The sequence below is a fragment of the Hyperoodon ampullatus genome (genome assembly GCF_949752795.1).
Source record: "Hyperoodon ampullatus genome assembly, chromosome: 9".
Classification (NCBI taxonomy): domain Eukaryota; kingdom Metazoa; phylum Chordata; class Mammalia; order Artiodactyla; family Ziphiidae; genus Hyperoodon; species Hyperoodon ampullatus.
This window is the reverse complement of record NC_136922.1, coordinates 59,895,414-59,909,536: the sequence shown is the minus strand read 5'-3', so window position 1 is coordinate 59,909,536 and position 14,123 is coordinate 59,895,414. Positions and strand designations below refer to the sequence as shown.

Here is a 14,123-nt window from a genome sequence, read left to right as displayed (position 1 = left end):
TTCCTGACAAGGGCTACCCCACTGGCTAGCACATGAAATTTGTGCAAATTACAAACAATACCAAAAAAAGTGAATTCTCCATCTGACCCTCTGACGCCCAGTTCACCCCAGAGGAAGCCACTGTTATTGGTGGCTTGACTATCCTTCCAGCCCTTATTACTCACCCCCTTTTTTAAACCCCACTGGTAGCCTTCAATATACATTCTGCCCTGGCCTTGGATGGATTTTTTCCCCTAAATAACTGTCCAAGACAATTCTCCATGACACGGATATTCGTTCAGAAAGTTATATTCAGCCCTGGTGACTCAATCCAGCTGACCATTCAAGCTAACTTTGTGTAGCCTGGCATGGGGGAAGGGCCTGGGTTCTAGATCCAGAAGTACCTCTCAAGGGCTTGGCAACCTTAAAAACAATCAGCTAACTTGGCTGCACCATCCCTCATTACCAGCAATACCCCTCTCTCCTTGAGCGACCAGAACCATGCTGGGGGAAATAATCAAGGCACTGACCATGACTTTGGACCTACAACTATTCTCTGGAGTCAGGGGAAACTGGAAGTGCCTCTTGGAATTTTTAACTCTTCTGTCTAGTAGCTATAAAAACTGTGCTCAGGTCATTAGCCCACCCTGGGTGTCTGCCTCCGAACCCTATTTCCTCAGTCCTCCTTGGGGCACAGTGGGATGGCCCTGGCCCTGGCCCCCCACCCAGGCCTGGGTAGAGGCAGTAGGGCACAGTGAGGGCCTCAGCCCCAGACCTTGGACCCCGCAGTGTCTGCCAGGAGATGTCGGAGGAAACGCGTTTACCACCTGGGCGACCTTGACTGCAGCCGATTAAAGTTTAATCCGAGGTGTGTACTCAGCCTTGCCATGTTATTTAAACACATCAAAGGTCATAAAAAGATTCCAATGTCGTGAGCGGGTCCGAAGCGGGCCCATAGGGAGCCGGCGCTTAATTCTGATAGATTTCCAGAGCCAGAATTTGGAGCACGGGGCGGGGCGGGGGCCATAAGAAAGAAAGAAAAAGGTTTGCTTTCCCAGCGGAACTCCAGACTTCAAAAAGCAACGGGGGAAATCGAGTCTCGGGCACCGGGAACAGACAACGCCCTTCAATTCCGATTAACTGGGAAGACATCTAGTGGGAAGAGGTCGCAACTGCAGCGGCGCCTTGCGAGAATCCTCGGCCTCTTTCTGCCGTGACCGTGACTGCCCCTAAACTGTGCGGGGGTGGGAGGGCCTAAAAGAGAAGACCCTTTCTCCCCGGCCGCCCCTTCGAAGCATGCGGCTGCCTCGATGTTCCCGGGCCAGGGCAGGGATCCCACCCAGGACCAAGGCACTATTTCCACCTCAGAGAGGAAAGGTCTAGCTCTCATTGGCTTTCCTCTCTCCAGGTTGGGGTCCTGGTCAGCCAACGGAGGGCATTTGGGCCCAGGATCCTCAGATATCCGTTCAACTCTTCCTGGAAATCCTGAACCCAGAGCCAGTACAGTGCTGGAGCGACATATGTGGTTTCTCCTCCAGGGTACCGAGTGACTCTGGGAACCAAAAGATCGCTGCAGAATTCAGGTGAGGCAAATGCCCTGAAGGCCTTCCCACCCACCAGTGGTCTGCTTTGAGCCCTCGCCACCTGCGGGCTGGCGTTGGCCAGGCACACTGCAAAGCTGTAGGAGCCCAGCTTCCCAGGGCGCACAGGTGTGTTTTCACTGCATCTCTGTTGCAGAGCCATTGGACCTTGCCCTGTCTTCTTTCTCTTGCCTAGACTGTCTCATTTCTATGGAGGACTGGGCACCTTTCACAACCCTGGGAGAATGGGCCCCGCCATGGAATGCCGTCTCTTACATTAGCTCTCCCAGCTGCGCGAGCACCTCTTCCTAACCTGGAGGTGGGCGGAAGGATAGGTGTATTCTGTTGCAGGCCTCCCCATCTGCCTCAGAGATGCCAATTGCAGCTTCTCTCTTGGCTGGCTTCACCTGTTTAAAGCAGGGTCTTCTCCTCAGGCCCTCATGGCTGACCACTTCGGCTGGATCTAACTTTTCCCTCTTGTTCCATTGATTGTGGCACTACATCATCTAAGAATTATCAGGGAGGAGGTGCAGCCCTGGGATGCCTTCTGATGATACAGAAGGCCAAGGGATATATATGTATGTGCCACATTTCAATGTGTGAGTCCCAGGACTTCATGGATCCACGACTGGGCCCCCCAAGTGTGGGCCTGCGGCCCCGCTGATAGACCCTCCAGGCCCTCTGGGGTGGGGCCTGCAGGGGACAGTGATAATTGCTGAGAGTTGCCCTCGATAGGAGGACTCCCATCTTATGCTCAGTCCAGGGCTGTCAGAAGTGGCCTCCTCCCTCCTCCTTTTGTCCATCAAGTTGCCTTCTCCACACCTACCCATACTCCAGGGCTTAAACATTCCCTGATTCTCAAAGGAGGGCTCAGGGAATCCTGTTCTTTTGCTTTGTGTTATCCTACTCCCCCCGAAATGAAAGGAACTGGAAACAGTGGATAAGACAATTGCAGGCAAACGATTTGAAGCCCTTCACCAAGATGTTAGCCAGCCCTGTCAACGCTGAAGTCATCCCCAAAGGAGTATAAGGTGTACGGTCCCTTGTGCCCTCTCCTCTTCATACCTCTTAGCTGGGTGAATCTCGTTCCTCAGGTAGAGAGACTCCCTTCGGTTTTATTGAGCCCGATACAGACCATGAGAGCAGCAGTGAGTGGAGTGGGGTGAGGGGGAAAGGACTTCTCCTGGTTTAACCAGCTTTAACTTCAGGGAATGAAAAACTGAGACGTGGGTCCTGTTGAAAATGAACTTGGGATACAAGGGCCTGAAACAATCCGGGTCCCACCCAAGCTCAACGGGCTGATATGTGTGCTTGGAACAGAGCTGACCCCTCACTCCCCTGCACCTAGATGAACAACCCAGAAAGCCCCCTCCCAGCCCACCCGGCTAAGCCAGCACTGGACCCATGGCTGGATCCCCCAGCCCCAGCCAGCCCCGCTCTGCTCCGCTCCCAGCTCAGGCCCATGGGGATGTCTATTCCTCTGGGTGACAAACGAGTCTGTTTGCTCTCAGTGACATCAAATTACTTTGCACCAGCCAAGGGTCCCATGACCTGACATAACCCCACATTAGGTCCTAGAAATGTAAAGAAATATGGCCTTTTTAAAAGTGGCTGAGAGCACGTAATTGCTAGCAGGCTCGAGGGGTTGTCCCAAGTATGGCTCAAGACCTATGCCGGGGCAGCGGATACCAGCCAGAATTCCTTGCTCTGGCTCTCTATGGGCAGAAGTTCATGCTCACATTTAACTCTGGACTCCAATCGGTTTTTCAAACTTCAGATTATTTTTGTGCCGTTAAAGAAATCGCAGGGAGACCTGCAGCTTAAGCGTCCCCTCCACCCCAGCGGTGGGGGGCCCCCCCAGCAAGGCTTCCTCGGAGAACAGGCTTCCGCAGAGAATGGGTTTCTGTGGAGCTTTAAAAACACGGGCCTGACTTGGGCTGCATGGCTTGACTTTTTGATGGGAGTTATGGTTCCCTTTTTATTTTGCACCCTCCCGTGTCCCCTTTCCTCTTTGTCTCCCAGCTTTGCTGCGGTACCTCTCGTCCCTTCTCCCTCTTCCTCCGAATCTTCCCACTTCTGCAGTCTCGACGCGTGACCCTGACCAAATCCTGACCCAAACCGTAATACCCGTGGTGAACTCCATCCTAGAATCAGGAGACCAGGGACCCCTTGAAGGAGCTGCCCAGATCCCTGGTGGGGACTGATCTTGCTGATGCTCCATAGGCTGCAGGGGAGGGACTCGAGGCCAATGTCTCCAGGGGCTTCTGCTGGGTGTAGTCGGAGTTGTCAGAAAGTTATATAAAATCTGTGCATGTAATTTCTCCTCTTGCTTAATTTACACATCTCTTATGAGTTTAGCCAAATAGCTCTTTTCTACTGTGATGAGCAGTTATTTTAGCATATATCTTAGTATATATTATTAGCATAAAAGCATCCCCGGGTCAAAGTGTCCCAGATATTTAACAACTCCTCAAAAAAATTAATTAAGGAGACATAAACAATCCAAATGCAAAATAACCCAACACTCTGCCACAGAAAGGATGACCAATATCCAGTCAGACAAATAGGATTCGAATTTATTAAGTAGCTGGCTGGTGTAGAATTTGTCAGATTCAACGGTTTGCTATTTTCCATTTTTGCCTTTTTGCTTTCTAAAATTGCCAAGGGTTTAGTTAAATCATGCTTCAGAGGAGGATCATACTCATTGTCAATTAGGCCACTGAATTAAAACAAAGCAAGCCACAACACTTTTAGTAATTCTTTTTAAAAAATATTTTAGTGCTGAGGAGTTTTTTTTAATACATAGAATTGCATTTGTTCTTGAAAACTGTGGTTACTGCAATGATATATCAACCCAGAACAAACTTTCCCTTCCTAGATTAATCATTAGAAGTCTCTCTGTGCTTTCTACAAGGGGAGGAGGTGTGTTGAAATGGGAAATGATTGTTTGTCCAATAAGAGGGAAATAGATGTCAATTTAGGACATAGAAAGGACTGAGGCATGGTTTTCATCTCTCCTCCCGAATCCTGATGCAGCAGTAGAAATCTTCAGTTAAAGGACGACACACTCATGGTAAAGGGTAACATGTGTCTCACTCACACATATGTATTCTTGATGAAGAGACACATAAAATTTCAGGCGAGATGCCCAACACGCCACTCTCTTTTTTTGTCCAGATTTCTCTTGGGTGGACCCTCAAGTTCTTTCTAGATTGTAATCAGAAAAATTCAAGTTCAAACACACTGACCTCTTACTCTCAGACATAGGAAGGATTCCTTTTACTGAGCAATTTTGCTTAACCTTGAAATTTATCTTCAAAATCCTATGTTGGAAGTGGAATGATGTGATGCCCGGGATTTACTTTAAAATACGCCAGGGGAAAAAAAAAGAGTGGAAGTGGACGATGAAACATGAAAGACTAAATGATAATAATGGTTGAAACTAAGAGTTGGGTATATAGGGGTCCGTTGTACTTCTGTGTGTGTTTGGAAAGTTCCATAATAAAAAGATTTTTAAAAAAATGTTGTGTTAGGCAAAGGTGGAAAAATTATCCCTGCCACGGGGTCAAATAAAAACGTTGTCCGTCGGGTAGCACCTGGAGTTACCCTTTTAATCTTCGTTTTCCAAAAACGGTAAACGACCTTGCTCCCTTTTTCATTTCTCTGGAATCAGCCAGCCATCCCCATGCTTTCTTTCCGGCAAGCTCACTTTCCCAACCCATAAACTGAGCATCCAAACCCGAGGTTGGGGGCTGATTAATGGAGCTTCCGTACTCAGCTCCTCTGACCAGAGTGTAAATACCCATAAAAACTAATATCAAAAGTTTTTATTGAGCTGCTTCGTTTCCCTGAGCGTTGGGGTGAGCGGGGCCAGAGCAGCGGGACAAAGGAACGGCAGCTGCGCCACGAGCAACGTCGGCGCTTCTGATCGGCTCAGCGCGGGTCCCCAGAGGCAGCCAAAGTTTCTGGGGAGAACACCCGAACCAGGTAAATGCCAATCGGGGGCTTGCCTTCCACTGGGGACAGGTGTATTTGCAAAACCGCGGGGGAGGGAATGGTGAGTGGTTGGAAAAATCAGCAAGGGTAGGGAGACGCCAGCCACCCCGAAATATGTCACCAGACTGGTCCGACAGGGTGAACTATTCTTCCTCAAGACTTGGTATGATGGCTGTATTTCACCCACAGGACTTTGGATGTCCGCGTTCACTGGGTGTGTGCGCTCATTTGATGCGTGAATCTGTGTGTGCACACGCACCGTTACGATTAGGGCATATAACCTGCACGTAAAAGTCTGATCACACCTTTCGGTTCTCTGTTCCGAGTTCCCCTTTCTCGTGGCTGCGCTGGTGAGTTTTCTTCCCTTAGCTGCTCTATGCATTAAGAATCTGCCACCCGGGTCAGGGACGTGGGAGTCTTTGGGGAGAGACGGACTCATGCGGGCCCAGGCCCAGGCCGCGTGGCCGCCTGCACCGGTTTCTTGGCAAGAAAGCTGGGGGCTCCGCGGGGCCAGGCTTACGTCCAAGCCCTCTATTTCCTTCAAATGTTCGAGTGTCTTCGGTGTATTTGTTGACATAATGAATCCACAGCCCCCAGAGCTGGTTTCCTGTTTTGTTGCGGGCCCGAGCATCAAGCTAGGATGGGGGTGGAGGCCGGCAGTTGGGACTCCTCTTGGGTTGTGCAGGGACAAACAGACAGCGTCGGGACAGAGAGCTCTCGCCCTTTTCACGCCGCAGCCTCCCAGAATTCCTCGGCCTTCCTGCGCTCTCCTGGCGCCCCGGCGGAGTGACGGGGAGCTCACTCCATGGGTGGCGTGGGCCCCACAGTCCTGTGGACCGGTACCCTGGCCGGCCCACTGAGGACTTCGAGAAGGCGCTTCCTGCCTCTGAGGAGCGCTTCTCTGAGTTCCCTCTGCTTCTAACGCAGGCTCCCGTCCTTTAAGTGGAGGCTGAGTTTCCAGGTCCTGTTAACAGCAGAGCAGCGGCAGCACCGTCGGGGCAGACAGCACTCCCCTCACCATCACTGCCTCCGCCGCCACTGGCGGAATCACCCAGGCCTCCCTGAGCCCGAGGGCCGCTGGTCTCAGAGGCGGGAACGCACCCTTCACTCCAAGTTTGCGCCAAGCTTGCGGAGTCTGGACACCGCTGGCTGGCACTGTGCAGAGGAGCTTGCTCCTCAAGGGAGCCTGGGACCTGGGCCTGGTAGTTCTAAAAGGGGAGGCGCCCCTATTCCTGCTCAAGGACTTTCTGTGAGAAATACCACAAGGCAGGGCTGGAAAGTGGGGTCCTTTCTGAGGCTCTGTGCACTGGTGGCCTTGAAGGCCTGGTACCAGAAGGAACACACCAGGCAGAGGGAGAGCGGCTCCTCCGAAAACTCACTGTCCTCAAAATCCACAGGATGAGGGCATCTTTCAAGGCAAAGTGGGGGTCTTCGTGGATCTTCCTGCATCTTGCACATCCTCCCATTTTCACCATGTTAGCGTTCGGTCACCACAGTGCCAAGTGACTTCCCACGGTCCAAAACTGTCCCTACAGCCTTGGGCCTTGTGCTGCCTTCAAATGCCAAAAAAAAAAAAAAAAAGAGAGAAAAGAAAAAGAAAGAAAGAAAAAAAAAAACGAAAGAAAGAAAGAAAAGAAAGAAAAATCTAGAACAAAAGCTTCAGCAAGTGACTCAGGATGTGCCATTTCTCTGCCTACTGGCCAGCGCTTGCCCAAATTTCTTCAGAACCTACCCTTTCTCCTTAAGAAAGAGTACAGCTTCCACCCCGGTGGGGAAACTCATAAAGCCCACCATGAACAAAGCTGTCCCTCAACTGCATCTGTCCCAAACAGTCTGGTTGACTACAGTTTTGGAAGTGCTATCCTGTTCTGGTGTTGCCCCCTTTCTCTCTTTCTTTCTCTCTAAGCTAGCCTCAGCTCCTCAGCCATTTCCCCGTCTGGATCTTTCTTCCTTTGCCATTATCTCTGAGCCCCTACCCCTTCTGCAATGGGAGAGAGAGGGTTAAGATGTTCTGCAAATGCAGCTCGTAAAGCTGCTTGGATACATTAGAAACACATGAATATCCTGAAATACAAAGTGTCTTTAAAACCAACCAAGGAATGTTTATCCTAATGCTGGATGGATGCAGAGAAATAGTGCCAGAGAGCAGTGCTGACAGCCTCCTCCAAGTTAAAGTGAGAGCAGGTAAATTTCATTTGCTAGTGAAAATCAAACTCGATTAAAACCCGGTCTCCCTTTGTCCTTCTCTCTTCCAACCCTGGGAACCCAGGGCCTCATAGCTCAGGCTGGCAGCGAGTCCCCACCCCCCCTCCCAAAAAAACCCAGCCACAGTATCTTTCTTCAGCTCCAGAGCAACCGAAGTCCCTCAGGGCACCCCAGCCTGCCCTAGGAGGTCGGAAGCTATGCCTGCCAAGGCACTGGCAAGAGAGAGGATCTGGCAGCTCCTGGAACAAAAGCTGCTGCCCTCCAATCTTGCCGTGCTGCCCACTCGGGGCTTCTCTAAAGGAAATCAGGGAGCGCCAGGCAAAGCCCACCTCCACTCCTGCCACCCTCTTGCTCAAGGGGCCACTGCCATCCGCAGATCCCAGTGAGTGCCATGGCTTCCCAGCAAAGCCTACAAAGGGTCTGAGGATAAAATTGTCATTGCCGGGATTCAAGTTGAGGCATCTCCCTGCAATCCCATAGGAATTCCTGAGCCTGGTAGACAAAAAAGCAGAGGGACAGCTCAGAGGATCAGACCCAACCAGCTGCACAGGCAAGTGAGTCTTGACCTTGCCGTTGGGAAAAGAGGAAGAGCACTGGGAGAGTCTGTGCTTGCTTCCCACAGTACTCTCCAGTTCTTCACTGCCTTCCAACCTTTCTTTTTCCACGGCAAGCAGGTTTGGTGGCTGCCTGGAGGGCTAAGAGGCTAAGAAACAATATCGGGAACCTACAGTGGATCTCTTAGGTCTCTCAGCAATGGACAAGAAGGGGAGAGAAAGAGGTTTACTTCAAAGTAAGGAGAAATTCTAGAAACCCAAAATTATTCATGGAGTTCATTCAAATTCTATAAACCATCCCCACTGGTGGCTACAACTCAGTATCTAAAGGGACCTGCAGACTTTTAAAAACAGTGAAGGCACACCAGGACACCACTAACTTGCCTGGTAGAAAAATCACTTTGTGTACATTGAGATCCAAGACAAGAAGGGAACAGGCAGGCTGCCTCCCTCTAAGTAATCACATCTCGAGAGTTTTTAAAATTTGATAGAGAGATATTCAGAACTAAGAAAATATCGCAATAACTTGATCACGAAAGATCCACCACAAAGCTCAATAAATAAGTCAGGCCTGAAGCCCTTCCCTTGCGGGGTTACCAAGTTTAGGAAGCAAAGCTTAATTCGAGATGCAATCCAAAGCCTTCCCCCCAGTGCCGTCCCTCCCAGACAAACCTTCTTGGGGCTCCTCAGCAGACAAGATGAAATCTTGTCTCACCATTTTTGGTGAGGAGGGACCTAGCTGGCTCTGGCAGTCGGTGGAGCTGGGGCCCTTCCTCTGCATGCAGGGCTCGGTCTCCGGTGAAGTGGGGAGAGTGAGGGAGGAATGTGGAGCTGGCCTTGGCCGCGGTGTGCACCGGGAGGCAGCTGCGCCATGGCCAGAGGTGAGCTGGCACAGGCGCTGGCTGGTGGGGGCTCCCCGAGCTGTGTTTTCGTTTTTCCGGGTCTGGCTGGAAAACAGAAGAGGAACGAAGCCTGGGCCAAGAGCAGGGCGGAGGCAGAGAAGAAGAGTCTGTAAACACCGCCCCAAAAACTCCACAAAGGCAGCAAAAATTGCTGGGTAACCAAACAGAGCCAGAAACGGGAGGAATTCTAAAGGAAAAGGGAATCAAGAGTGAGGGGAGGTGGGCAGTGGGCCTTTAGGAGCTGCCTGGGTCTCCAGGCTTGCATGGCAGTTCTCAAGATGGCTAGACTGCAACTTTCAACTTGACCTTGGCCTCCAGCCGTGTCTGACCTGTATGTAAAACAGCCCTTAAGTCCTCAGGAACTGGGGCCTCAAACCCTACCCTGTCTCTTTGTCATCATGAGTTTTACAATGCCACTTGGAGGAAGGAAGGGGGGCCGAATGGGCCGGAAAGTAACACAAAAATCAGGTCCCTACAGAGGCTGGTTCTTTAGTCTGCAAATGGCCAGTCAGGGAGGAGGTAAACTGGGGGCAAATCAATATTTACCCGGAGCTACTAAAAAGGCAGGAGGAAAAGGGCACACTGGGTATGTGTATGGCGGGGGTGGGGGGCGGGTCATGGAAGGTTTTATTGGGCAACACTTACATTGGTCCGGGCAAACCTGGGATTAGGGCGGATAAAAGCCGGAGCCCAGCCTCGTCGGTCCAGACACTTTGGGAAGACCAGGAACCTTAGAGAGCAGACCAGGGCGGGGGTAAGGGGTGGGGATATTCGCAGTGCCCTGATCTGAGGGCTGGGTCTGCAAGCTGAGACAGGACACAGGTCCAAGCCTGGCTGCTCACCAGTCTGCCCGGGATGGAAGGGAGTCCAGCACTCTTCCAAACTCTGATGCTCTGGTGGAATGCACTCACGTTCACTTTGAATGCATGTTCCCTTTCTGGGCATCTGACCAGCTCACAGCATCCACAATCGGAGGTGAAAGTATGTGACCGAAAGCGACAGGACCCCCAGAATCCCTCTCCAAAATATGGCAGCTGCTTGCCTCTTCCAGCACCAACACCCCACTGTGCTCTCAGGAAAGGGTCGCATTTCCCAGGCACAGAGGAAAAAAAGCTTCTCGAGCTGCTTCATGGCCAGAGGAGGACCGGGCACCCGCTGCAGGCTGGAGACAGTGCTCTCCCCAGTCCTACTTGGCGGGGGGAGGAGGTGTGAAGTGGCCCCAAAGAGTCCCTTTCTCCTGTCCCCAAACGGAGTGCAATACAGAGTGCCCAGGTGCCTGGACAGTCAGCTCTGGCCCAGGCTCTGTGAAGCCTCATTAAAGCCCCAGAAGGGGGGCTCGAGTCCCAGCTCAGTACCCAGCTGGGGCCTGTTCCTCTTAACCTTCCAAGACAGGCCAGCCTGGCTGGAGATGTGGGAGCACTGAATAACGGTGCACAAAGATCTCTCTCTCCATCTCAAAGTCTCTGGAGGAGGAAGAGTTGTTACTGGGACAAAGTGAGGAACAGTCTGTATATAAAAGCGTGAGTGTGTGATCAGAGTACACTTGGGTGTGTGTGTGCGCGTGTGTCCGTGTGGGTGTGATGGGTCGTTCTGAGCATATGGGCCTAAATGCGAGTGTAGGAGATTGCCCACCAACACTGTGGACAAAGAAGGGGAGGAAGCTTCTATATGTAGTCCAAGTTTTCCAGGGGGATGTCCTGGGACCCATAAGCCAGGCGCATCCACAAACTGCCCGCCACGGTTCCCCCGGAAAGAGAGCCAAATCGCGACGCTGTCGAAGCCGAAAGCGCAAGTGTCCGTGCTGGTGTCTCGCTGCAGAAAGAGACGCGGATACCTGGAAAGAAAACAGCGCCGGAGGCCCCAAGAAACACCCAGCCTGGTCTACGCCTCGCTACTTTACCGTCCCCAGCTGTCCGCAGATTTACCTGACCCGTTCCCACCGCCTCAGGTCGCAACCCAACATCTCGCCCCATCCCCTCCCCGCTCCGAGCCCCACTGGGAGAGGGGAAGGGAAGGGGAGCTGCGAAGAGGTCGCTCTTCCCTCCTGGTCCCGCCCGCCCTGTCCTCCGCCCCTATCCTTCCGCACCCCCCGCCTCTCCCCTGGGTGAATGGTGCGCGGCCGCGCGGCGGGCGCTGGCGCTGGGGACCTCGCGGGCGGCGGCAGGGACGGCGGGCGTACAGAGCAGAGCCGGGGTTGGAGCCGCCCGCTTTGCATACGCCATGGGCGGAGCGGGGAAGGGGGGGCCTGGGCCAATGGGCGGCCGTCTGGCGCGACCCCGCGGGGCGCGATCCGCCCCCCTCGCCCTGGCCCCGGCCCCGCGCCGCGCGCTCTTCACTTCTTGGGGGCTTTTTAAAACAGCGCCACTGGGGTCTTCTCCATGCGGCTCGTGCTATGACAGCCTCCGTGCTCCTCCACCCCCGCTGGATCGAGCCCACCGTCATGTTTCTCTACGACAACGGCGGCGGCCTGGTGGCCGACGAGCTCAACAAGAACATGGAAGGGGCGGCGGCGGCGGCGGCGGCGGCAGCGGCGGCTGCGGCCGGGGCCGGGGGCGGGGGCTTCCCCCACCCGGCGGCTGCGGCCGCGGGGGGCAACTTCTCGGTGGCGGCGGCGGCTGCGGCGGCCGCGGCGGCCGCAGCCAACCAGTGCCGCAACCTGATGGCGCACCCGGCGCCCCTGGCGCCCGGCGCCGCGGCCGCCTACAGCAGCGCGCCCGGGGAGGCGCCCCCGTCGGCCGCCGCCGCCGCCGCCGCCGCCGCCGCAGCTGCAGCAGCGGCGGCGGCGGCGTCGTCCTCGGGAGGACCGGGCCCCGCGGGCCCAGCGGGCGCCGAGGCCGCCAAGCAGTGCAGTCCCTGCTCGGCGGCGGCGCAGAGCTCGTCGGGGCCCGCAGCGCTGCCCTACGGCTATTTCGGCAGCGGCTACTACCCTTGCGCCCGCATGGGCCCGCACCCCAACGCCATCAAGTCGTGCGCGCAGCCAGCCTCGGCTGCCGCCGCTGCCTTCGCGGACAAGTACATGGACACCGCCGGCCCCGCGGCCGAGGAGTTCAGCTCACGCGCTAAGGAGTTCGCCTTCTACCACCAGGGCTATGCGCCCGGGCCTTACCACCACCATCAGCCCGTGCCTGGCTACCTGGATATGCCGGTGGTGCCGGGCCTCGGGGGCCCCGGAGAGTCGCGCCACGAGCCCCTGGGTCTTCCCATGGAAAGCTACCAGCCCTGGGCGCTGCCCAATGGCTGGAACGGCCAAATGTACTGCCCCAAAGAGCAGGCGCAGCCTCCCCACCTCTGGAAGTCCACTCTGCCCGGTAAATGGCGCCCCTTTCTCAGTCCCGGTCCTCCGGTTCTGCTCCAGCTTCTCCTCCGCTCGCTCCTGGGTCACCCTCGTGCCCATCTGCTCTCTCCCTGGCCTGTCCTAGTGGTGCTGCACCCCTGGGAGCCCGATCCCGGCTGGCCTGCGCTGCCCGCACTGCTCTTGAGTTGGGCTGGTCCTGGCTCTCCCTGGGTGAGGGATAGCTGAGAAGAAGCTTATGGGGACCCTAGCTGGCTTCCTTCTCCCTCTGTGCCCCGCCCTCGCCAGCCCTTGACATCGACTTAAGTAAGGATGGGAAATTGACCTGGAAATGGTTCACCAAATTGCCTGTATTCGTTCTCTCAAAAATCCTTCAGTGTAGAAACATCAAGTGTTGGGGCTTTGGGGATACAGCGAGGAATCAGGGCATAGAAGTGTTGTCCCTTGAGCCTGGTGCTAACGTTTGGGCCAGGAGATCAAGCAAAGCCCGCTGCTGTGTGGGCAGAGTGGCCTGGGCTGGGGTGGTCATTGGATCCCTGGGCGATTTCATTTCAGTGCAGAACTAACCACCCTCCCCACTGGCCCTCCAGATTTTGGCAGAAAGGCTGGATTGTACAGCATGGCAAAGGGCAGCCGGGCACTGCAAGGCGGTGTCTCAGAAAGAGCTGTTGCCTGTGTCCTGGCCTGCATCTGACCCTTCTGTAACTTGCCTTCCCTATTTTCCAGATGTGGTCTCTCATCCCTCAGACGCCAGCTCCTACAGGAGGGGGAGAAAGAAGCGCGTCCCTTACACCAAGGTGCAATTAAAAGAACTCGAACGGGAATACGCTACAAACAAATTCATTACCAAGGACAAACGGAGGCGGATATCAGCCACCACGAATCTCTCCGAGCGGCAGGTTACAATCTGGTTCCAGAACAGGAGGGTCAAAGAGAAAAAAGTTATCAACAAACTGAAGACCACTAGTTAATGGATTAAAAGTGGAGCTAGAGGGCAACTTGAAGAAATGCTTCAGAACTCGTTGCTTTGTCCAGATAATGATTATAATGCTAATAATAATTGAAGAATGGGAAAGAGAAAGAGAGATACTGGCATTTTGCTTTCCTAAGGGGTGTCTTTTTCTCCTGTGGAATCTACAACTCTTTTAAAACTTTAAGAAATGGTAAAGACTGCCAGTTCTCCCGCCAGCCCCACCAGACCGTTAAATGACAAACTCTAGAGTCAAACATCAACCCCGAAATACGCAATTTCAGATAAGTTACACATTTACTGAAATCTTGTAAGTATTTATGTGACCGTTATATTTTAGGACACTATGTTATATGATAATAATCCGAAACTTGGTTACAAATGCAAGAGGCTGTTGTAAACGTATGCTTGTCCTTGGATCACCATCACCATCCCCTTTGCATGTTAAGTGACTGCTCAGGTAAATCTTAGTGAAAGTCCTACCATTGTTGTATATTCTGCAAAACATGTCATGTATAGATTTAGAAAGGAAAGGGAAGAAGGTACTGAAATAATGATCTTGGACTATTTACTATGAAGGGGCAAAGAGAGAGAAAGCTCTTCCGAGGATCATTTGTCTTGGTAGTAAACACAACCAGCTGAGTG

At 53.5% G+C, this 14,123-nt stretch overlaps 1 protein-coding gene across 1 annotated transcript; it reads left to right on the top strand.

Annotated features, from left to right (window-relative positions):
* Positions 1 to 11,608: 11,608 nt before the first annotated feature.
* HOXA13 (homeobox A13) lies at positions 11,609 to 13,479 on the top strand (the record flags this gene model as incomplete). Its single annotated transcript, XM_079711206.1, has 2 exons — positions 11,609 to 12,524; positions 13,235 to 13,479. The coding sequence occupies 2 exons, from the start codon at positions 11,609 to 11,611 to the stop codon at positions 13,477 to 13,479; spliced, it is 1,161 nt and encodes a 386-aa protein (XP_079567332.1).
* Positions 13,480 to 14,123: the final 644 nt, after the last annotated feature.